Source organism: Schistocerca nitens, chromosome 6 (assembly GCF_023898315.1).
Source record: "Schistocerca nitens isolate TAMUIC-IGC-003100 chromosome 6, iqSchNite1.1, whole genome shotgun sequence".
NCBI lineage: Eukaryota > Metazoa > Arthropoda > Insecta > Orthoptera > Acrididae > Schistocerca > Schistocerca nitens.
In genome coordinates this window covers 657,718,516-657,744,872 of record NC_064619.1, presented here as the reverse complement: position 1 = coordinate 657,744,872, position 26,357 = coordinate 657,718,516, and the positions used below count along the sequence as shown (strand labels likewise).

Genomic DNA, 26,357 nt, shown 5'->3' with positions numbered 1-26,357 from the left:
TGAAGTCAGTAACTCTCTATTGACATTTGTAAGTATGTTGTCGAGACAAGCGGACTGTCTTGTGGGTTTGCAGTTCGTAAAAATGAAGTTGAATTGTCGTAACAGGTTTTTAAATTCATTTACAGTGTGCACATCTTTGTTTACATCAAATGTGGCATTAATGTCACCACCAATCACAATACTGTATTTCTTCCACTGAGGACTAAGAAAGAAATTTAGTAAAGTCGCAAGTTTTTCTAAAAATGTTAATGGACTTCCATCTGGTGATCTATAAAGAGATACAATAGCAATTTTTAAATGATCCAGATATATGCCTGTGGCTTCAAAATGTATCTCACTGCACAAAAATCCTAGATCTAGTTCATTACTACAATTTATTAAAATAGGTTTTAGTTTCTATGCTACAAATGTCACTAGTAACCCACTGTCTTTGAAACTGCCCGGAAATGTGCTGAACCTTAGTGATCTACTTTTTATTTTATTTTGTTTTGCAGGTGATCGCATAATTTTGCTCACTGGACATATTTATTTACCGCATTTTATGCGCAAGCTGCCACAACATTAAAATCTTAGTAACAAGTGATACACTCAGTTAAAGTATTGGCTCCATCTTGCATTTCTGGTGGCTTATATTCGATATACATCCACAATATGCACTAAAACACTCGTCGGAGAATTGACCATTGCGCTCAAGATCTTTGATTTTGCAACCGCAGTTTGGCGTCTTCAACGTTTTCGATGCAGTGTTTACACATCAATGTTATGACGATGCCGTCACACAATATCTGTTAGTGTTAGGAGTCCACCGCCTACGAGTAGTTAGTACTGAATCGGAAACTTCAGCGAAACAGTGTTAGAAAATTATATGGTGATTATTCAAATGACGTGTATCATTAACTATAGGAAGAAATTTCTTTATTCCCAATGACAATGTGTTTGTATCACTGATAATGTCAAGTGGTGTTTTCTTGGTTTCTGTAAACGGACAAATTGAATCTGCAACTATCCCAGATGTAGATGATTTGTATTGTAAACATTGTTTTACTTTTGGACCCGATTGGGTTGTAACATCGGTGAGTGCAACAGTTTGTAACAAAATGCCTTTCTATATTATTTCTTTCTTGTATACATTTATTTCCAGCCTACGTCAAATTTTGTATTAAACTCGCCGGCGGTTCTAGACGCTTCAGTCCGGAACCGCGCGACCGCTACGGTCGCAGGTTCGAATCGTGCCTCGGGCATGGATGTGTGTGATGTCCGTAGGTTAGTTAGGTTTAAGTAGTTCTAAGTTCCAGGGGACTGATGACCTTAGATGTTAAGTCCCATAGTGCTCAGAGCCATTTGAACCATTTTCTGTGAAACTCAACTGTTAGGCTAAATGGAGGCTGGAGGGTAGAGTAGCGAGACGGGGATTAGGAATAAAAGACAAGTGATCACTTAGAGCGAAGAGAGGTGGAAGTGAATAACGAGTATGACGGGAAAACAAAAGAATTTATTCCTACTCTCTGGGTCAAGAGGGAAGTTCCCTGCCTGTAGTCAGTGACTTATTGTTAGTGGCTGCTGTCACGTCTCATTTTGGTACATAAATATTCATAGTTTTGTTGTTGGGAGGCCAACAAATCTGACACGGAAAAAAACCCTGAGTGTGGTGTATCTTGGCCCCTTTGAAAAATCAATATCATCACGTTATAATCGCCGTATTGTTTACGGAGTTTGTCGCATGTTTCTTGTGTCACTGATCAAAGCCGACGTCTCGTATTGAACATTCGTCTGTTTCCAGGTCGTCGTGCCAAACGACTTTTTTTCCGTTCCACAAAGGTCGGAGGTGGTTGAATTCATTCATTTATTCATTCCTATATTGTATTCTGTAAATCTCACAGTGAAGGAGAGATTTCAGGGATGTATAACGTGTCAAATTTACATTAGAAGGTAGAATCTGCCAACAGATTATGGATAGCACTAATCTACTCAAACTTATAATTATGTTGTTTACATAGATTTCAACCAAAATTCACACTTAATAAGATATACCATTAGGGAGTACATCTATTGGCATGTAAGTATAAGACTCCCAAAGTCCGTGAAGAAGCTTGTGCAAGGTAGGCATAATCAATTGTCAGCATTACACAATCTTCTATTGCACTTTTTCACCCTAATAACAGTGTTTCAGAAGATTATGCCATAGAACAGAATTGAGTCAACGTACACTAGCAATCCTCTCTGCAGATCAACACATGTAAGCGATTTCTGAGTGCAGATCAGGCAGAACTGAACTGTTTGCTTAACTTGTATGCATGCTTATTATCAATCTGGATGGCCAAAAACTAAACACAAGTAGCCTCATTCAGTTTTTGCCCATTGATCTCTGTCATGTACTGTAAATTATTTTATTTGTTTGTAATTGCATGAAACGAGTGTCCATGTAGGAATAAAGGTTGAGCTGTTGGCAGTGAACCAGTTGTAAAGATGTTTCATTATTCTCCTGGGTTGTTTGGTGTAGCCATTTTTGGATCTTTTATAGACATACTTGATTGGCGACTCCATGTTGTCTTGTGCACTACGACCAGATAACAGGTATACTTGAAAAAAGAGACAGCATTGGTCGTATATTTTTTACTATTGCAAAATCGATTTTCTGTCACTGAGTGACCATCTTCAGTGCTATATTGTATAACTTAAATTGGGATACACTGTTGTCACTAAGCTTACGGCAATCTATGTGATTGCCGTAAGCTTAGTGACAACAGTGTATCCCAATTTAAGTTATACAATATAGCACTGAAGATGGTCACTCAGTGACAGAAAATCGATTTTGCAATAGTAAAAAATATACGACCAATGGTGTCTCTTTTTTCAAGTATAGACATACTTGTTCAAATGGCTCTGAGCGCTATGGGACACAACTTCTGAGGCCATTAGTCCCCTAGAACTTAGAACTAGTTAAACCTAACTAACCTAAGGACATCACACACATTCATGCCCGTGGCAGGATTCGAACCTGTGACCGTATCGGTCTCGTGGTTCCAGACTGCAGCGCCTAGAACCAATGGCCACTTCGGCCAGCTAAACATACTTGTGATCATCAGCAAACGTTACAGTTTTTGAAGAGCCCTCTAGTGTCCCATGTAAGTCATGTATGTAGACCAGGAACAGGAGCAGGCCATACACTCAACCATTTGGTGCACCACAATTTAATGTTTTCTCCACTCAGAATTTATCCTGATACCTGTCATGTCATTTGCTAATGTGATGTATGCATGTTAGGGAAGACCTTTAATGCTATACCTCTTCTGTTTCTTTGGCAGAATGCTATGACCCACAAATTCATATGCATCAGGATAATTGTAGAAAATGTCAGCAGGGTAATTTTTATTGGCCAGTGATACTAGAATTGGATTTTAGAGCTTATGTGTAGTAGAGAAGCCTCTGCAGAAACTAAACTGAGGAGCGTACAATTAGAGTCCAGATTCTTATCTTCACATGTGTAGTTGTGCAACTGCTGCATACTTCGATATTTCAAGAAATACATCCTGACTCACTGACTAGTCATCAGACTAACCCAAGGATGGCTCTAACAAGAAGTCAGCACAAGACTTTAGTAGTTTGGCTGAGATACCACCATAGCCAGAAGACTTAGTGACCTAAAGATTTTTGTGACCTCTTTAACAGATTGGTTGGTAAAACTGATGTCTGGTGGTTGATATGCATTATGTTTCTAAGTAAGTTTGTTGGCTGAGCTTTTGGTGGACCATTTTTTCTTTCTTTTATGTACTGTTGGAAGAATTGGTTGAATGCTGTGGCTGGTGATTTTAATTTTTTATCATCATCCTCATTAGTTCTGTCATCTGGAAGTTCAGAATCCTTTGCCTTGCAGAGTTTAATCATTTTATGTCTAATAACACTCCATATTATTATTTCATTGTTCTCAGAATTTTTATTTTTGTGAATAGTATAATGTTTTCCTATATATGACGGTAGTATCTGTTCCCGAAAGAACAGTTACCGTGGTTGACCATGCAGCTTGCTAGAAATGAAATGATAATTAAATGGACACCCTAGCTGCAAACAAGCGTTGATGTACTTCATTGGGGACATGTTGAAAATGAGTATGATGGGCAAACATCTATTAGGCGCACTGCGAACATAGTGGTGTTGACATGTTGGGAATGTGGATCTCACGGGGAGCGTGCAAGGGATAAGTCCCTGCAGTCGCGCTATTCATCTGTGTCCTCGGTGGCTCAGATGGATAGAGCGTCTGCCATGTAAGTAGGAGATCCTGGGTTCGAGTCCCGGTCGGGGCACACATTTTTAACATGTCCCCAATGAAGTACATCAACGCTTGTTTGCAGTTAGGGTGTCCATTTAATTATCATTTCATTTGTAGCAAGCTGCATGGTCAACCACGGTAACTGTTCTTTCGGGAACAGATACTACCGTCATATATAGTTAAAATATGGCTTCCCGGCCATTGACCTTCTTGTGCGAATGCTCACGCTATGCCCGAACTCGTACGGGACTTGGTAGATTAATCTGCCACGAGTAATGAGTATGATGGGTAAACAGCTATAAGGCGCACTGCGAACGTAGTGGTGTTGACATGTTGGGAATGTGGATCTCATGGGGAGCGTGCAAGGGATAAGTCCCTGCAGTCGCGCTATTCATCTGTGTCCTCGGTGGCTCAGATGGATAGAACGTCTGCCATGTAAGCAGGAGATCCCGGGTTCGAGTCCCGGTCGGGGCACACATTTTCAACATGTCCCCAATGAAGTACATCAACGCTTGTTTGCAGCTAGGGTGTCCATTTAATTATCATTTCATAATGTTTTCCCCTTTTTTTGATGACATGCTTGTGTTGATTTGAGCCAGTCCAATGTATTAAATAAAGCTCTCTCATCGTAGTACAAGATATCTGTCTTCTCAGTGTTTACTGTAAATATCCCTCATCTGTTCTAAAGGAAAACTGATGTTCTAAGAATATTTTTAGGAAATAATTACACATCACATCTATTGTGTCTTTTTTAAACTTCTTCCCTTTAAATGCGAACATTTTAGGCTAGGCTTTACCATGACTGTTATTGACATTAAATGAAACAGCAAGTTTACTGTTACCAGTCACTGTTTATTTATCTCTACAATGCATTTCAAAGGTTTAAACTTCCATCATAAGCTGGATTTACATTTGTTAGTATGACATTTGTGTGTGTGTTGTGTTACGATTTTTTGGAGGAACTTGTGGCACCATCTCCAGTGGTCACAGTTTCCTTTTACTGTCGTAACACATAACATGTATACTGTCATATGACAGTATACATGTTATGTAGTTATGACAGTGAAAGGAACCTGAGACCACTGGAGACGGTGCCACAAGGTCCTTCAAAAATTCATAACACAATGCACACACACACACACACACACACACAAATGTAAATCCACCTAATGATGGAGGTTTAAACCTTTGAAATGCATCGTGGAGATAAACAGTGACTGGTAACAGTAAAATTGTTGTTTCATTTAAGCTTCTTCCCATTTTTCATCCTGTAAATTTTCTCTAAATATTGTAATTGAGTCAGCATTTACAATTCTGTCACATTTTCCTTTTTCTTTCTGCATTTAATGTGATTGATGTGAATGCTTTATTGCTGCCATTTGACCATCATGATCACATAAACAATTTATTGGAATTCACACCTATTTCATTAAAAATAGTTGGATTTAGAAATGTATTGTCAGTCACTGCTGCACAGTGTCCTAATCTTGATGGAAAAGTTGCTGTTGGAGTCGAAGCAAAGCTGGACATTAATAACTCTCAGTGTTCTGAGACAAAATATATACTGAACTCTCCACATACAAATACTTTCCAGTTATATGTACTCTGTAACTGCCTTATGAAATGTAAAACATTTCCTTTTGTATTCCTGTAGGCTCTCAGAACTATTAGCATGTATGCTTCCAAGTCTGTTACTCAGGAGGCTAATATCAGTATTAATGGGATTTTCAAGAACTGCCACAGACAACTGTATGGACATTGTTGTTTGCATTTTGCATTTCGGAATTAAAAGGGGAAAAAAGAACTACCACCGAAATATTCACGATGAAAAGTTTATAGTCAGTGTAACCAATAGGTTTGGGTACTAGTAGGCTACATGCCAAAAGACACCAAATTGCAGAGTATTTAATTATGCAAAATAACAGTGCTCATCTGGAAATTTTGTACCACATTGTCGTATCCATGTAATAATCTATCATCATCAAATACATTATATTGTATGTGGCATGTGGGTTGTTTATTTGAAAGTTAACTTGTGAGAAGAAGTGGTAAACTTCAGTTTTAGGAAAGCTGTTGTGAACTACCTCTCAGTTTACCTTTTGTTGGGTATACTTCACAGAGAAAACAATACAAGACTTCATAAATGAAATATTGGAAAAGCCAAACAAGAAAAAAATCCTGTTGCTTATTTTGTGACCTTGCCAAAACCTTTGATTGTGTGGATAGCAAAACACTTTTGGGTGGATTAAACTGTTATGCATTAATTGGATCACCTCTTGCATGAGTGGAGTCTATAGATAGCTTAGTAACAGAAAGCGGAGTGTGTCGTTGACAGACTACGTTACAGAGATGAAACAAAGCTTTGGATGGGGTAACAGAGCATCTGATATATGATAAAGACTTTTGTTCTTAATCAGTAGAAATAAAATCAATTTGCCTTTACTTCCCAATAATCATATATACAGCAGAGTAGGATCGATGACAGTATTATGAAAAGGATAGTAGAGTCACAGCCAAGCACAACGAAAAGACTGCCAAACATTTAAGCTCTCGGCCATAGGGCCTTCTTCAGAAATAGAAAGCGCGCACATTCATACAAGCACAATTCACACACATGTGGCTTGGCTCAGGCCACAGCGGCCAGACAGAGCAGCCGTGTGTGTGTGTGTGCATGCGTGCGCGCACACATGTGTGTTTTCTATTTGTGAAGAAGGCCTTTTGATTGTAAGCTTAAATGTTCAGTTGTCTTTTTCAGTGGGCCTGTGTGTGTTGCAACACTTACTCTGCATTGAAGTGGGATGTTGTGCAGCCAGGTTCCCAAGTTGCTTTAGTACAGCTCCACACTGTAATTGCTTGGCTGAGACATCCAACAACCTCTTGTGTGTTGCTGCCCAGCATTATTGACAGAGCATGTCATCAGCTGAGCAGTGGCACGGCACGATGCAGCTGCCTCTGTTAATCATGACTCTGGTCCCAACAGCCTCCAATCTATGGCCGTGAGAGCTGTGGCAAGGATCATGTTCCCAACTCTGTTGAGCATTTGGCAGGTAGTTGATGTAATGCCTGTGACCTACTGCCTTGTGTTGATAACCGGAAAACAACTTCCCAGGGCCAGTGCTGGCCCGATGCGGTGGTGGCTTCAGCTCCTGTGGTTTTAAGGCAGACTGCCCTGTCACAGAGTAGAATTGTGGTCCAAGAACGGCATTCCATGATAGCAGTATTGTGATAGTAACACAAGTGACTTTAGTGCAAAATGCGTAGGTATTTGTATGTTTTTGGGCTGTGCTTGCTTGGGATTTGCTGTGCCTTACACCACATATGCTAAACACTTCCATGATTGTAAGTGTCGAAGGGGCTTCTGCTTTCTTTCCCTCGCGTACAGATGAGTCAGCTGTGTCGACAACTTGCCAGGCTGGCTTGCCTTGAAATGCTGTAATGGCTGTGTTGTATATTGTAAGGCATGACGCCCATTCTTGCCTGCAGCTGTCACTGCTGCCATCTACCCCACAATCTGCACTTTTTTGACCAGATATGGGTTGTTTCACCACATTGCCCGCCTCTTTAAGATCCAATCCCTCGTGTTGCCTTAAACCAGATCATCCTTATGGAAAATTATGGTGACAATTTCTCTGGCAGCTGGCCCAGTTGGCTCTGGTCTGTTACTTATTCAAGAGTACTTTTGTCATTGCGTTCTTTTATGCACTACTTATCCTAAGCTCTGTCAGTTTCTTTTAGCTTAACTTACAGTTCCCTCTGGTGCCTTCTAGGCTCTGAGAATCCAGTCCATCAGGATTTGAACAGCAGCTGAGCCAAGGTAGGTGTAACACCTCTATAAGTTCTCATGGCGACTACGGTCAAGGCTGCAAAATGCTTAGATGATTATTCCTGAAATTGTGGTAGGTAGTTGGCCCCACTATTTCATAAAATGTCCAGTTTATTAATAATCCACTTCCATCTAGCTCCTCTGCAACTAATAACAGCCACTGCACTTTTACCCTGACAAATTCATTCAGTATCCCTCATTTCAAAGCATTACTTCCGCAAAGCCTCTGTACTGATGACAATCGATAGCTGAGGTCGGGGATACGAATTACCCTTTCTTCCCACTGAAGTCACCTGCTGCCCCGCAACAGTTTATCTTGTCCATACTATACCTTGTTGTACTACTAACAAACACAAATCATAAATCTGTACTTCTTTTCTAGGTCTTAATACATACCGGCTACGTCTCATTGGTTCATTCAAAACTTCTCACTCGCTCCTTTGTACCTTCTTTTTCACTTTTCCCTTCTGGTCCAAATCCATAATTCCTGGAATAACTCCTGGCACCCTCAAAACAGTTTCAATGTCTCTCACACGTAAAATTGTCATCTTTATTGGTAATTGAATCTTTACACTCATGGGTGACATAGTGTATAGAAGTTGATATGACCCTTGATGCTTTGCAATACTGTTTTTCATCTTCCACTTTGAAGTATAAGATGTTGATAACATTGCCCATTGGTTAACTGTGTATTGTAGTATTCTTGCTCTGTGGCTCACTGCTTCTTCTTGCCTTTGTAGGGCCCTGGTGTTAGACTTATGCACCCTGTTCCGTATTTCCTTTATTATTCTCACAAACTCTTTTAACAGATTCTCCTGTCTTACACTTCTTGTTTTTGAACATGTCAAATGGTGATGGCATTTTATGGCTATATACTACCTCATAAGTTAACAATACTGTATTTGTGTGCTACTTTGAATTGTACCCTGAGACCACATATCATAAATAAACACCGAGCGAGGTGGCGCAGTGGTCAAACACTAGACTCGCATTCGGGAGGACGACGGTTCAATCCCACATCCGGCCATCCTGATTTAGGTTTTCCGTGATTTCCCTAAATCGCTCCAGGCAAATGCCGGGATGGTTCCTTTCAAAGGGCACGGCCGACTTCCTCCCCCGTCCTTCCCTAATCCGATGAGACCGATGACCTCACTGTCTGGTCTCCTTCCCCAAAACAACCCAACCCCATAAATAAACATCCAAATTTGATGTGTGATATCGTAGCATCTTCTCTGTAGTTCTATGCACTCTTTGCGTTTTTCCTTTAGTTTGAGGATGTAAAGGACTAACCATCATTTTTTTTCACACAGAAATGGCTAAGTCACAATTCCTTGAACAAATCCTACATAAAGTTGGCTCCCTGATCCATCACTATCATCTCACATACCCCAAACTCCAGTATCCAGTTGTTTGCTAGTGCTTGTGTACTGCTGCTGCCTTCCCCTGTGGGTTCTGGGGTAAGAATAGGCCTGAGGTATTCGTGCCTGTCGTAAGAGGCGACTAAAAGGAGTCTCACATGTTTCGGCCTTTACATGATGGTACCCTGTAGGGGTAGCCAATTGGGGAAGTGTGCCTTGCATGGTGCATCGTGTCCATTGTGCATTGAGGTCTTTAGCCCACATTCTCGTCGTCACATTTCAGTCCCACTCATTCTCCTTCTCTTGGGTGAGGGCACCTTCCAGGGTGCATTTTCCACCACGCACTGTGCAGTGTCGCCTTCTGTGTCGACGAAGACCATGGACTTCTTTGCACCTGATATCCAGCACGGTAGCCGGCCCATTGTGGTGGGGCCGCCATGTACCCTGTTGGGCTGTAGCCCCCTGACCACACAGGGATCGCTCTGCTGATGCCTGCGCCGTTAACTCCCCATTTAAGCTAAGGGGTAGATGCCCATCCTCCTGGAACATCGGGACTCCCAGCAGTGGCCATCCTGCCAGGTGGCCTTTGCTGCGGTTGGGTGGCACCTGTGGGGAAGGCCCCTAGTCGGAAGGTGGCATCAGGGTGGATGGCACATGATGAAGCGTAGTCCACTATCTCTTGCTGGTGGTGAAACACCAGCAGTCTCTGAGCATTCACGAGCTCAATTCAACGCACAGAAGTACGACCCCAAATCGTTCCCCTCCCTGGCCACACGATGGGAGGAATGTCAGGCTAAGGATGGTAGTGGATCTTATTTGCCCCGGTACCTTGTATGTTCGAGATTTGATGGGTAATCTTTCATGACGATGAAGCCCCAGTTTTTGTTGAGCATTTAGAGGACAAGTTTGGGGAGGTGGGGGGATTGTCCAAAATGAGATCTGGGTCAGTCTTGACCAAAACAGCGTTCTCTGCACAGTCACGGGAGTTATTTGCTTGTGACAAGCTTGCGGATGTTTCTGTAACCACCACACCCAAAAGAGCTTAAATATGGTCCAGGGTATCATATTTCACAGGGACCTTCTTTTGCAGTCTGATGACGAGCTGTGTGCCAGTTCAGAGCGGCTAGGTGTACATTTCGTCTGGCGTGTCTACTGGGGTCCGAGGGATAATCAAGCTGCCACCGGTACCTTCATCTTGGCCTTCGAGGGTGATACTTTGGATACATTGCCTGAGAAGGTCAAGGTGATGGTCTACCGGTGTGATGTAAAGCCCTATATACCTCCCCGGATGCGGTGCTATAAGTGCTGGAAGTTCGGCCATATGTCTTCCCACTGTACTTCCAGCAGTACATGCCAAGATTGCGGACGCCCATCACATCCCAATACTCCATGTGCCCCACCTCCCATCTGTGTCAACTGTGGAGAGTACCATTTGCCTTGCTCGCCTGACTGCAGGATTCTCCAGAAAGAAAGGAAAATCATGGAGTACAAGACCCTGGACAGACTGACCTACACTAAGGCTAAGAGAAAATTTGAACTCCTATATCCTGTGCGTATGACATCGTTTTACACCCCCGCTAAAACAGTTCTGGCACCATCAGCTCCGCCAACCCAGGTCACCTCTCAGAGCCGGAAGACTACACCTGCCCCCTTGATGGTGGGGGGCATTTCCCTCCCTGTTGCTCCCACACCACCTACTTTGGGAGCAACATCCCACTAACCATAGGGGACGTCTGTCTCCACTTCTAAGCCGGAGAAGCATAAGTCTTCTTTGGCTTCTCTCGCTAGGAAGAGGTCCCTTGGGTCACTCCCTTTCCAGCTTTCTGCTAGTGGGAAAGATGACACCCGTCAGTGGCTGAAGAGCTCAAAAGCAGCTGATTGTAGGGCAACACATTCATCCTCAGTCCCGGAGACTGAGACAGTGAAGTCCTCCCAGCCACGGAATCCAAAACGAAGACCCCTAAGACCAAGGAAATTGCAGTGGCACCCGCACCACTGTTACCTACAAGCTCTGTGTCTGAGGGTGGGGTGGAGATTCTGGCATCCACTGACAACTTAGATCTTGCCAGACCCTCAGACACAGTGGATATAGACTGCTCAGGCAATAAGTCGGCAGCAGCAGGTGACTCTGAGGTGTAAACTGCCCTATTGAATGTTCCATGCCTTCCCAGTCTCACGATGATGTCAACATCCAGTGGAATTGCGGCAGTTTTCCCCACTGCCTGGCTGAGCTACAGCAACTGTTAAGCTTTACACTTGCTATCTGCATTGCCCTCCAGGAAACCTCATTCTTGGCAATGCGGACCCCTGCCTTCGGTGGCTATAAGGGATATTACAGGAACCGTAACGACTATAATTGAGTTTCAGGTGAAGTTTGCGTTTATGTCCTAAACTCAGTCTGTAGTGACACTGTGGTCCATCAAACCCCTCTTGAAGCTGTGACTGTCAGAACAAGGACAACACAGGAAATAACTGCCTACAATGTCTATCTTCCTCCAGATGGTGCAGTACCCCTGAATGTATTAGGTGCACTGATTGAACAACTCCCTAAACCTTTTCCATTTTTGGGAGATTTTAACGCCCATAACCCTTGTGGGGTGGCATCGTGCTTACTGGCCAAGGCAGGGATGTCGAAACTTTGCTGTCTCAGTTTGACCTCTGCCTCTTAAATACAGGGGCCACCACATAATTCAGTGTGGCTCATCGTAGTTACGTGGCCATTGATTTATCACCAAGGACTTCTCCCATCTATCCACTGGAGAGCACATGACGACATGTGTAATAGTGACCATTTCCCCATCTTCCTGCCACTGCCCCAGCATCAGGCCCACGGACGCCTGCCCAGATGGGCTTTAAACAATGGGGACTGGGAAACTTTCACCTCTGCTGTCACAGTTGAACTTATCCCACGTTATAACATTGATGTGATGGTTGAGCAGGTGACTACAACAATTGTTTCTGTGGCAGAAAACGCAATCCCTCGCTCTTTAGGGTGCCCCCGGTGTAAGGCAGTCCCTTGGTGGTCGCCAGAAGTCGCTGAAGCAATTATGGAGCATCAGCGAGCTCTACAGCGACATAAGCAGCACCCTTCACTGGAGCACCTCGTAGCCTTTAAATGGCTCCATGCCCGCATTTGTTGTCAGACAACGGAAGCAGGAGTGTTGGGAGAGATACATCTTGACCATTGGGTGCATACATCACCTTCCCAACTCTGGGCAAAGATCAAATGTGTTTTAGGGTACCAGATCCCAACCGGTGTTACCATAAATGGCGCGTTATTTACCGACACAAATGCAATTGCTGAGCACTTTGCTAGAGCCTCTGCATCGGAGAATTACACTCCCCCCCCCCCCCCCCCCCCCTCAGCCTTTCGCATTCTCAAACGGCAGCTTGGAAGGGAAAGTCCTCTCATTCACTACACACCACAGTGAATCCTATAATGCCCCATTTACAGAGTGGGAGCTCCTCAGTGCCCTTGCACATTGTCATCTGATCGGATCCACAGCCGGATGATTAAACATCTCTCATCTGACTACAAGTGACATATCCTTGTCATCTTCAACTGGATCTGGTGCGATGGCATCTTTCCATCGCAATGGCAGAAGAGCACCTTCATTTTGGTGCTCAAACCCAGTAAAACCCCACTTGATGTTGATAGCTGTCAGCCTCACCAACGTTCTTTGTAAGCTGCTGGAACGTACGGTGTGTCGGAAGTTGGGTGGGGTCCTGGAGTCACGTGGCCTACTGCCCCCATGTGAGGGCGGCTTCTGCCAGGGTCACTCTACCACTAATAATCTTGGGTCCCTCGAGTCTGCCATCCAAACAGGCTTTTCCAGACGCCAGCACCTGGTTGCCATCTGTTTTGACTTACGTAAAGCATATGACACGACCTAGCGGCATCATATCCTTGCCACATTGTATGAGTGGGGTCTCCGGAGTCTGTTCCCGATTTTTATCCAAAACTTCCTGTCGCTTTGTACTTTCCATGTCCAAGTTGGTGCCTTCCATAGTTCCATCCATATCCAGGAGAATGGAGTCCTGCAGGGCTCTATATTGTGTGTGTGTGTGTGTGTATTTTTAGTGGCCATTAACGGTATAGCAGCAGCTGTGGGTCCTTCTGTCTCACCATATCTGTATGCAGATGATTCTGCATTTCGTACTGCTGCTTCGTCTCTGGTGTTGCTGAGGGAGCCATCCACAAGGCACAGTCATGGGCTCTAGCCCATGGCTTCCAGTTTTCCGCCATGAAGACGTGTGTCATGCATTTCTGTCGATGTCATACTGTTCATCTGGAACCAGCACTTTACCTTAATGACAATCCACTCACTGTAGTGGAGACATATCAATTCTTAGGTCTGGTTTTCGACACTTGTTTGACTGGGCTTCCTCATCTTCGTCAGCTTAAACAGAAGTGTTGTCAGCACCTCAATGCCCTCCGCTGCCAGAGCAACACCAACTGGGATGCAGATTGCTCCACACTGCTGCAGCTCTACAGAGCCCTTGTTCAATTCTGCCTTGACTATGGGAGTGTGATTTATGGTTCGGCAGCACCCTCAGCATTGCATTTGCTCGACCCGTTGCACCATTGCGGAGTTCGAATAGCGACAGGATCTGTTAGGACGAGTCCGGTGACAAGCGTACTGGAGGAGGCTGGAGTCCCTACATTGAAGATCAGATGTGCACAACTGCTTGCCTGTTACATTGCACACATTCATAGCTCTTCTGAAATCCTAATTACCATCATCTTTTCCCAACTATGGCGGTTCACCTCCCGCGTAGGTGGCCCAGGTCAGGGCTAACGATTGCGTTTCGCATGCAATCGCGTCTGTCTGAACTGTAGTCCTTCCCTTCACCAACTCTCCTCGGGGTCCATTCACGTACACCTCCGTGGTTTAGTTGTAGGCTGAACCTTTGCCTGGACCTTTCGCATGGCCCTAAGGACTCCGTTAACCCTGCGGCTCTCAGCTGTCACTTCCTCCTGGTTTTTGAAGTGTTCTAGGGCTCTGAAGTGGTTTACACCGATGGCTCTATGGCTGATGGTAATGTTGGCTTTGCCTTTGTCCACAGAGGCCATATTGAACAGCATTCCTTGCCTGATGGCTGCAATGTATTCACTGCAGAGCTGGTGGCCATATCTTGTGCACTTCAGTGTATCCGTTCATGCCCCAGGGAATCGTTTTTTCTGTGTACTGACTCCTTGAGCAGTCTGCAAGCTATCGACCAGTGCTACCCTCACCATCCTTTGGTGGCATCCATCCAGGAGTCCATCTAGACCCTGGACCGGTCCCGTCATTCAGTGGTGTTTTTGTGGACACCAGGCAATGAACTTGCTGACAGGCTGGACAAACAAGCTACGCAGAAACTGCTTCTGGAGATGGGCATCTTTGAACTTGACCTGTGTTCTGACTTATGCCTCAAGGTTTTTCGGCTTTGGGAGATGGAATGGCATAACAGTACGCACAACAAACTGCATGTCATTAAGCAGACTACGAATGTGTGGAAGTCTTCCATGCAGGCCTCTCACAGGGAATCAGTTGTCCTCTGCTGGCTCCACATTGGCCATGCTTCGGTGACCCATGGTTACCTCTTGCGGCGTGAAGACCCGCCTCAGTGTCGGTGCGGCGCCCGGTTGACAGTGGCCCATATTCTGGTGCACTGTCCCACTTTGACTGCCCAGCAATGAAATCTTGGGTTACCAGACTCGTTGCTGCTCATTCTATCTGACAACACCTCATTGGCTGATTTAGTTTTATGCTTTATTTGTGAGGGTGAGTTTTATCATTTGATCTAAGTTTTAGTGTGTGTCCTTTGTCCCTCTGCGTCCTCCACCTTAGTTCTTTTAGGATGGAGGTTTTCATGTGTTGCAGAGTGGCTGGCTTTTCCTTTTTATTCTCGTGGTTGGCCAGCAACTGTAACCTGCTTTCTTGTTTTACTCTCTTCTGTTTCTAGCGTCTCTCTGTTGTTTTCTTGTCCTCTTTTGTTCCTTTTAGTGCTCTTTGCCTTTCCTTCGTTCTTGCGGTTTTTCCTTTCTTTCAGTTTTGTGTTATATGTCATGCCTGTTTTATTCTCACATTTGTGGCATTGTTTTATTAGGAACAAGGAACCGATGACCTCGTAGTTTGGTCCCTTCCCGCCCCTCTTTTAAACCAACCAGCTGCTGCTGCCTGTTGGTTGGGCATTGTGGCCATCTCCACATATATCGAAAAATGGTCAGTAAATGTGAATTTAGATTTATTCCCTGTAGATGTTGCAGTAGCCACCACAAAGATCGCGGTAGGCGCACATCGGCACGGCGTGTCAAGGACAGTAGTTGCCGCAAGTAAAGTCCCGTCCACCAGAGGGTACGCGAGAATTCGGCCGCGCCCTCTGCCGGCGGAACAACAACAACTCAGACAGCACGGGCCGTGCCCAGTCAGTTTTTACATCGGGCATGCCTAGCAGACAGTTCCCGGTGTACACTATGTGAAGTGCGATGGACAACATGAATCGTGTTATTACAGATGTTTTGTTGGAAGTACCTAATACATCAGTCTTGAGCAGCTGAAATGGTGCTAATGTTTCAGGCAACCTCTCCATTGTTACTCTTGTCTGACACAGATCCGCTCTCTGTGCACACTTTATCAGCGTACCTACAGATTTTCAGAGGATCAAATTCACGATTTTTTCATTGCCTTATAGAATGGGAAAAACACATTTTTTATGAAACTGAAAGCTGATTGAAATTGTTGTAACATGATTCACATTTTCCGTCGCACTTTACATAGTGTAGACCTGGAACTGTCTGGTAGGCATGCCCAATGTGAACTGACTGCGCACGGCCCATGCTGCCTGAGTTGTCCTTCGGGGGGTGAAGCCACTGTGATCCACTGCGTTGGAAGGTGGAGCGTCGTGCAGTAGTGATGACCTCCACGTCCATAGGAAGGCTGGAGTCGGGGGGGATCTGCCAACCCTCGAGCCGGAACCTTCGAATATGGTTGGATGTGACTCACACGAAGAGGCTCCCGTCGTCCCACCACTGGAGCCCGGGACAGAACGGGCGACAAGCCGTCGAAATCCGGATCCCGATCCACCTCGGGAGGGGCAAGACCCAGTGGCGGGGACGATGGGGGAAGGGACAACCACAGGTGAACCAGCCTCCTGAGAAACCGGGCCTGCGAGGGGGGCCGGCTCTCGCTGGGGCATCTCTAACGATGGCGATGCCGGTGCTGGAGCTACTGGAGGCTGCCAAGGCTGAGAACCATCACAGTGTGGCAGAGTCACAGGTGGGAGGGGTGGTAGCGTCTCCTGAGAAAACAACATAGGTGCCAGCAATGGGGAAGACGGCGCCCGAGGGGTCGGAGGGTGGGTGCCCAAACGTGGACATAGCTGATTTTGGTGACGACGTACCTCTCAGTCCTCCGCCTGCAAGGTATAGAGCCGGCGGCCATTGCGGCGCAGGACCACTGCCGGTATCCAATGTGGAATGTGACCAAACCCATGTGCTCAGACCGACATAACTGGTGGAAAGCCGGGTACCTCGTTTTGCGAAGACTGGCGAGAACCAGGCCTGAGGAGGTGCAGCAGAGTCCTAGGTTGGCGCCCGTGGAGGAGCTCTGTGGGGCTGCATTCTCCCATCGGTGTGGTCCGGTATGCCGTCAGGAAAAATTCAACTCCTCCTCCGCAGGAAATTCGTGCACATACTTTTTCATGTGCGTCTTAAATGTGCGCACCATGCACTCGGCTTCCCCATTCGATTGTGGATGAAAGGAGGGAGAGCAAATGTGCCGAATACCGAAGCTCCTACAAAAATCCTGGAAGGTCTGCGAAATAAACTGAGGTCCATTGTCCGATACTAGGGTGACTGGCAGACCTTTCACAGAAAAGATTTTTGTAGTGCCTGGATTGCAACTTCTGAAGTGGTTGAGGAGAAGCGAACCACATATGGGAATGGGGAATAGGCATCAATGACAATGAGCCAAAAGCCATTGAGAAAGGGGCCCGCAAAATCTATGTGAACACGTTCCCATGCCTGGGTTGCAGGCGGCCATGAAGGAACGCTGACCTGGGAGATGCCTGTTGGCTCGCACACTGGGAACAGGCGGCTACCAAGTGCTCAATTTCTCTGTCAATACCGGGCCAGTACACATGTCTGCGAGCCAAGGTTTTAGTATGGGAAACACCCCAGTGCCCCTCATGTAATAACGTGAGGACCCCCCTTCGCAAACTGGCAGGAACAACCATGCGAGAAGCTCTATCATTGGTATCCAGAAGGAGAACTCCTTCCAAGACTGAGAGGCGGTCTCGTAGAACAAAATAATTACGAAGAGGGTCCGAGGTCCAGCCAGGAGGTCGGAACGACAACCCCAGCTGAACGAGGCGAACTACTTGCAGGAGAACCGGGTCAGTTGCCGTTTCCCTGGCGGCTCTAGAACTAGTGATTGGGTAGCCACCAACTGCTTGGCGGGACGCCACATCCAAATGAAAACACATAATCTCCTCCCAATAGAACTTAGGATCCGGGCCCACCGGAACACGGGAAAGAGCGTCGGCGTTGGCATGCTGTCCGGTAGAATGAAAATGAATGTCATAATGGTACTTACAGAGAAACAAGGCCCAGCGCTGCAGTCTGTGGGCCGCCCTATCCGGTAGTTGAGAGTCGGGGCCAAATAACGGTATTAATGGCTTATGGTCAGTGATTAACTGAAACTTCGTGCCATACAAGAAAGGGTGAAACTTGGTAACAGCATAGACAATGGCCAAAGCCTCTTTTTCCACCTGGGAGTAATGGGCCTGTGCGGGACTAAGAGTTTTAGTCGCAAACGCCAGTGGCTGCTCGGAGCCATCGGCTTTGTGATGGGCCAGGACCGCCCCCACCCCATACTGCGAAGCATCTGTGGCCAGGACCAACGGATTATTGGGGTCAAAAGTAGCCAAACAAGGCGCTGATGTGAGGAGGCCCTTCAATGAGGTGAACGCTCACTCGCATGCAGGCGACCTATCAAAAGGAACCCTTGCGCAGAAGGCAGTACAGGGAGCAGGCTATGGTGGAAGCCCTGGGAATGAACTGGTGGTAATAGGAAATCTTGCCTAAAAAAGCTTGTAACTCCTTCAGTGAAGTGGGCCGCGGAAGGTCGACGATACCTTGGACTAAACTTCCTAGCGGCTGGATGCCGTGCCAAGAGATGGTGTAGCCCACATACTCAATGGACGGTTGGAAGAAGTTCGACTTATGCTGGTTGCAACGCAGGCCCACGGACCTGAATTTGAGAAAGAGGGTTCGAAGGTTGTGCAAGTGTTTCTTCGTGCTGTGGCCTGTGACAATTATGTCGTCCAGGTAATTAATATAATGAGGGATTGTCGACGTGACGTGCTCAAGATAATCCTGAAATATGGCCGGGGTACTGGATATTCCGAAGGCCAACCGCTGGTATTGGTAAAGGCCAAACGGGGTGTTGACGACTGCCAGCCATTTGGAGTCCTCATCAAGTGGTATCTGATGATAAGCCTCCGAAAGATCAATTTTCGAAAAATATTGGCACTTGGGACTAAGACCGTGCAGGGTAGCGGCCCACACCCGATAAGACTGAAGGGGCTGTTTCTTGCATTGATAGAACTCGACCCTAGCTGCCACAACATGCGTGCGGTGGCGATAATATGAAGACATCAATGAACACAATGCGTCAAAAGACATGGACGAGGGTTCCTGCAACGGCACTAGCTGCCGCAAAACTTGATACAGTGAGGGAGATATCCAAACAAGAAAAGAGCACGACATGCCTCTGCATCAGCAACATGAAACACCTGAAAATGCTGCCGAAGGCGATTTTCATATGCGTCCCAATCCTTCGCCGTCTCATCATACGGGGGAAATGGAGGAGGGAACGGCACTGGAGCAGACTGCGTGGAGAGCAATGGCGGAAGCACTTGTTTCATGGTTGCTATGAGCTCCGTCTGCTGCTCAACCAAAACCCGCACTAAATCCTCCATGCCGTGGAAAAGCTGCGAAACCGGAACGACGACGCAACACGTGAAACGTGAACACGTGTTCTGAGGAAGGGACCTGGGGAAGGATGGTGAGGCTAAGTTGGAGGTAAGGAATTCCTGGAAGGTGACCAGTGGGTGTTTAGGTGGGAGGGGGGCAAGATCACGGTTGGATGGTGGTATGAACTGGGAGAGGCAGGGTTCAGTGTTGGAATAAAGTTGCCCTACTTGTCGCCAATTGTCTTGTATCACGATTCACGTTTTCTGTCGCACTTCACATAGCGTAGACCGGGAACTGTCTGCTAGGCATGCCCGATGTGAACTGACTCGGCACGACCCGTGCTGTCTGAGTTGTTGTTGTTCCGCTGGCAGAGGGCGTGGCCAAATTCTCGCGTGCCCTCTGGTGGACTGGACTTTACTTGTGGCAACTACTGTCCGTGATGCGCCGTGCCAATGTGCGCCTCCCGCAATCTTTCTGGTGGCTACTACAAGAAATGAAACCTGAATGTAATAATTCTTATATCACTTAAACTGTATGTCAGCATGAATAATGTAACTACTTTATCTATAACTTTTGTGCCATACCATTCATCAAATGTTATAAAAACATGCAACTCTCACATAGGAAGGGATATGACTATTTTCAGATATATTTATCATAACATCAATTAAAATACAAATTGTATTAACACAGCAGTGTATTGAAAACTTAACAATTTTGCTTAAAATAATAACAATTTTGAAGATACAGAATTTATGTCAAATGTTAAACTTCACAGTAAAAGATTCAGTGTTTACATTTTTTTTAGCTAAACTTGAAATTTCAACATCTGAAACTTTAGCTTCTTCTTTTGTCTCTTCCATAATCACTCTCTTTTTATGTTTGAACTGTTCTTCTTTTATGCATTTTCATCAAATTTCTTCTTCTTTAAGGCTTCTATTCTTTTTAATGAAGCATTCTTCACAGCTAGTACCACTGATTTTGTGATGTCCACATCAGTTGTTTCTCGCTGTTAAGTGAACCACGTAACAGTTGCATTGCATTGTAAACATGCGTTTCTGCAGTAATTTTCTCTACTACTTAGTTTTCAACTGAAACTTCTTTCAACTGCAGAACTTCCATGGAACATGCAGAACACCTTCTACACGAACCTGACGAAATCATGGTTCACATTTTGCAGTGAATTCATTGAAAGTAATCATGTTTGTCCTTCTTGGAATTGAATTGTTTCAGTTATTTTTCAGAATATTCACAAAATTTAAACTATAAACTACTTTCTCTGCACTATGTCAGCTATTGATGGAGTCATGTTTCTTCCCCACCCCTCCACACACACACACACACACACACACACACACACACAAATCTTCCAATGCAATTGTCACTCAAGAACTTCTCAAAATGGAGCTCTGCATATCTTCAGGTAATAAATGTGAGTCACCTTCGACTATATTTCATTTGAAAAGATTCTTTTCAGCAACTAAACAGTGGAAACTCCAGGTAAGAATATCAGTAATGTAGGAAAAGACAGATTGCTGCTTACCATAAATAAGACAAGTTAAGTTACAGACAGGCAAAATTAAATGACACCTACATATGGCTTTCAGCCACAGCCTTCATCAGTAAAAGAGAGAGAAACACTATTTATTCACTCACGCAACTACACCTCATGCACACTTGACCGCCAACTCCAGCATTTCGCTCTGGTGTGCAACTATCAGTATCACTTCTCAGCAGTTTTTAGATACAGACTTATGAAAATCCCCGTGCTCTCATTTCTGAAAATAAAGATATCTTTTTCTGTGTAGTTTTTGGTAGCAGCAGTGGCACTGAATCCAGTATCTACATAAGACTTGTTTTATGATTACAATATTATGAAAAGAAAAGTTGCTACTCATCATATAGCGAAGATGCTGAGTCACAGATAGGCACAACAAAATGACTGTCACAAATAACGCTTTTGGCCAGTAAGGCCTTCGTCAAAAATTGACCCCCCCCCCACACACACACACAACTGCAGTCTCTGGTGACTGTAGCCACAATGTGAGCTGCAGCACCAGTGCATGATGAGAGTGGCGACTTGGTTGGGGTAAGGAGGAGGCTGGGGTGGGGAGGGGGAGGAATAGTAGGGTAGGGGTGGAGGACAGTCAACTGCTGCAGGTTAGACAGAGGGCAGAGGAGAGGTGGGGAAGTGGGGGGACTGTTCCCATTCCAGCACTACACAGCCCTCATTCCACCATTGCACCCAGTCTTATTACTTCTTTCCTTTTCCGCTACCCCCAACTCCCCACCTCTCCCCTACCCTCTGTATAACCTGCAGCACTTCACTGTCTGCCACCCCTACCTTACTATCCCCCCCCCCCCCCTCCCTGCTCCAGCCTATCGTCACCAAGTTTGGCGGTGGCATTCGTCCTGACAGACAGCTTGTTGGCAGTCATACGAATGTAAAAAGCTGTACAATGATTGCAACAGAGCTGATAAGTGACGTGGCTGCTTTCACAGGTGCCCCCACCCCAAATTAGGTAGGATAAACCTGTGACAGGACTTGAATAGTAAGTGCTGGGTAGGCGGATTGGACAGGGATTGGGAGTGGTATAGGGATGAACTAGGATGATGTGCAGGTTGGATGGGTGACGGACCACCACTTTAGGAGGGATGGGAAGGATCTGGGGTAAGATGTCCCTCATTTCAGGGCCCTATGATAGATAATCAAAGAATGTGGTTCAGTTCCAGTCCGGGGTGATATTGGGTGGCTAAGGGGGGGACTCCTTTTTCACTATTTTTTGGGGGTCTTGGGAGGATTGGGGGTATGAGGGGACTTGACATGGGAGATCTGTTTGTGGACTAGGGCTGGCGATGGTGCCAGTCTGTGAAGGCTTTGTTGAGATCCTCAGCATACTGGGCAAGGGAGTTGTTGTCACTGCAGATACTCTGTCCCCAGGTAGCCAGGAAGTTAGTAAGATGTATGAGGAACGAAGTAGTAGGTTAAGATTCAGAAGGATGTCGGTAAAGTAGTGTTCAATAGCTGAATAGTTGGTGTTCTGAGGAAGGGACCTGGGGAAGGATGGTGAGGTTAAGTTGGAGGTAAGGAATTCCTGGAAGGTGACCAGTGGGTGTTTAGGTGGGAGGGGGGCAAGATCACGGTTGGATGGTGGTATGAACTGGGAGAGGCAGGGTTCAGTGTTGGAATAAAGTTGCCTTTGGTTGGAGGGCTAGGCAGCAAAGAAGGATTTCCACTGCAGGGATCAGGAGAAGGAGAGTAGATCTTTGACAAGTCCATTGTGGTTAAATTTGGGTGTGGGACTAAAGGTGTGGCCTTTGGAGAGGACTAAAACTTCTGTGGAGCTGAGGGTTGTGGTGGAAAGGTTACCAACTGTGTTACTGGAATGTTTCCTTTCTGGATTTGAGGGAGTGTTGATAGGGAGTTTTGGGGGATCGGCAAGTTGAAAAGAAGATGAGCTAGGCAGCGTTTAGGTGCTATAATCGGTGGATGAGTGGGAACACTGTGGGTAGGATAGGGGTTGAAGAGTTGTCCCCCGAGGCGGCAATAGGATGCCAATAGGTTGGATAACTTATGGAAGTGGTGTCTGGAATGCTTGTCCAGGTGCTGGAGAGCAAGGGATTAAATGTCAGAGATGTGTTGTATTGCAGGGATTGCACAGTAGCAGTATCTTGCGGAGGGAACAGAGATAGTTCTGGAATGCCTGTGCCATGGAGACATGTTATTGCAGTACCATGGCAGTGAGGGCCAAGGCTTGATGGAGGGAAAAAAAAGAAAGAAAGAGAGAGAGAGAGAGAGAGAGAGAGAGAGAGAGAGGGAGGGGGGGCTTTGTGAAAGGAGGGGTGGGATCCAGGGAAAGGAAATTTTATGGTTAGGCTATTTGTGGGGATTCCACGACTTAAGCAGTATTTAGGAAATAGGGTGTGGGATTGGATTTCAGCCAGAGAAAGGGGTACTTTTCTTAAGTGGTGCAGAAAGATGGAGCAGGGGTTCATTGTGGCAGGAATGATACGGAAATGGGCAAAATAGTTGATGGTTGTGGGAGGAGCTGGATAAAGAAAAGACATATAAAAATATGTATAGACAGGCAAAAACATGCACCGGTACATAAAAATATGCATGAAACTACATAAAAATGTGGACAAATATATTAAAAACGTACAGAAACATGGGAGAAAAGGAATGGATGAGATATGGGTGTGTGTGTGTGTGTGTGTGTGTGTGTGTGTGTGTGTGTTGTGATAAGGAAAGAGAGGTTGAGGAGGATGGGTTAAGTCGAGGATCCAAGTTCATTTGGCATGAGCAGGTGGGGGAAATAAATGCTGAAGTACGTCAGGACGGGGATGGGGCATCAAATGCTGCATCAACAATCCAGGCAGTCATGAAGTCTGTGTTGTATGCAGATGATAATTGATATGGTGTGGTTGTGGTTTAGCAGTAGGTGTGGTTTGGAGGTTGGTGGGGACAGGAAAGGAAAGAAAGAATGGGCAGTGATAAGACTAATTTTGTAGAGAACAGTAACAAAGAACGTCATCCCAGGGTAGTAGGATGGGGGGAAAATCAAACAACAGAAACTCCAGGTAGGAATATCAACAGTGTAGGAAAAGATAGATTTCTACTTACTGTAAAGAAAAGTTGCAGACTGGTACAATTAAAAAGAGAGTTACATATAAGTGTATGGCCATGGCCTTCATTGGAATGGCCTTCATTGGAAAACACATAAACAGAGAAAAGCACACACTTCATTTACACTAGCAAGCACACCACACGCACACATGACCACCAACTCAGGCAATTCAGACCATAGTGCAGCTATCACATGGGATGGTAGCAGCAATCTGCCACTATCTGGAGAGGGCAGGGAAGAGGAAGGGATACCAGTGTATAGGTGATAGAAGAGGAGCACTGTCTGGTGGAGTGTGCAAGGCCTATAATGCCAACAGGCACAGTAATCAGGAGGTTGTGAGGCAAGGAGGTAAGGAAAACAGAGTGAAAAAGGAGAGGAACAAGGAAAGATGGGCGGGTGTGTTGGCAAATGGTGACAAAGAGTGTAGAGGATGGGAATGGGGAGGAGGTGATAGAACAGTGGGGGTGGAAACTGTTGGGTGGAGGGTGTGGGGACAGTATGTTACCGTAGCTTGACACTAGGATAATTATTCCTACATGTTGACCACCTCCTCTGAAGACTCCATCCATATCTCTGTCCACATTAAATCCACGAAACACCAACAGTACCTGCATTTTGACAGCTGTCATTCCTTTCACACCAAAAAATCCCTCCCAAATGGCCTGGCTACCCGGGGACAGCTGATCTGCAGTTACAAGAACTCCCTTGCCCAGTATGCTGAGTGTCTCACCAAGGCCTTTATAGAAAGGCACTATCCCCAGGCCTAGTCTTCAAACAGGTCTCCCATGCCATTTCCCCTCACACCACCAATCCTCCCACCACCACCACCACCACCACTAACAACCAATCACAAAGAAGTACCCTCTTCATCACCTCATACCATCCCAAACTGGAACAACTGAACCACATCTAGTCCATTCCTGTACCACTCCCAATCTCACCTTGCCACAAGGATCATATCCTTGTGGAAGACCTAGGTGCAAGACCTGCCAAATCCACCCACCCAGCACACTGGACTCGCATTCGGGAGGACGATGGTTCAATCCCGTGGTGATTTCCCTAAATCGCTTCAGGCAAATGCCGGGATGGTTCCTTTGAAAGGGCACGGCTGACTTCCTTCCCCATCCTTCCCTAATCTGATGAGACCGATGACCTCGCAGTTTGGTCTCCTCTCCCCCCCCCCCCCAATCAACCAATCATCCACCCAGCTCTTTCTATTTCAGTCCTGTCACAGGTTTATCCTACCCCATCAGGTGCTGGGCCACCTGTGAGAGCTGCCATGTTATTTACCAGCTTTGCTGCAATCATTGCACAGCTTTTTATATTGGTATGACCACCTACCAGATGTCTACCATAATAAACGGCTACAGCCAAACTGTAGCCAAGAGCAAAGTAGATCATCCTGTGGCACAACATGTAGCTGAACATAACACCCTTGATTTCAATGGCTGCTTCACTGCCCAAGCCATCTGGATACTTCCCTCCACCAGCAGATTTTCTGAGCTGTGCAGATGGAAATTATTCTTACAACACATTCTCTGCTCCTGTAATTATCCCAATCTCGTCCTATGGGAACATACTGTCCCCAAATCCTCTACCCAACAGTTTCCACCTTCTTTGTCCTATCACCTCTTTCCCATTCCTGTCTCCTACAGTCTTCGTTTGCCACCCTCTGCCAATGCACCCGCCCATCTTTCCTTGCTCTTCTCCTTTTTCACTCCACTTTCTCCACTTTCCATCCCCTCAACTTCTGCCGCTGCATCTGTTGGCATTCTAGTCTCGGCACACTCCACCGGACAGTGCACCTCTTCCCCCACCTGTACACTGCTATTACTTCTTCCCCCTCCCCCCCCCCCCCCTCCAGATGGGTGCTACCACCCCATGTGATAGTTGCATTGTGGCCCGAGCTGCCAGAATTGGCAGTTGTGTGCTTGAGGTCTGTGTGCTTATGTGAATGAATGGTGTTTGTTTCTCTGTTTCTGTTTTTCCAACGAAGGCTGTGGCTGAAAGATTGTCTGTAAGTGCCTTTTAATTGTGCCTGTCTGCAACTTGACATGTTATCTTTATGGTAAGTAACATCTATCTTTTCCTACATTGTAGACCTCCCTAAGAAATTCATGGACAGTCCAGTACTTCTATTATGAACTGTTTTTAAAGCTCCATTCAATGCATGAAGTGAGCAAGTGTCGCAATGAAACATTTGTGGTTGATTATTTTCTTCATTATTTAGACCTGCTGGCAAATCATACAATATTTTTGAGTTCACATTTGGCCCACCCTTTGAAATGTGAGTTATATTCGTAGCTGACAAATTCAAACT

The 26,357-nt window shown here is 45.7% G+C and overlaps 1 protein-coding gene across 2 annotated transcripts in view; it reads left to right on the top strand.

Annotated features, from left to right (window-relative positions):
- Positions 1-594: 594 nt before the first annotated feature.
- Positions 595-26,357, top strand: part of LOC126262778 (B9 domain-containing protein 1) — a 64,136-nt gene continuing 38,373 nt past the window's right edge. The window contains exon 1 of one of the 2 annotated variants that reach the window (XM_049959594.1): positions 595-1,073. In XM_049959594.1, the coding sequence (XP_049815551.1) occupies positions 951-1,073 (123 nt within the window). In that variant the 5' untranslated portion in view covers positions 595-950. The remainder of the gene's footprint in view (positions 1,074-26,357) is intronic. The other variant, XM_049959592.1, reaches the window with a different exon arrangement.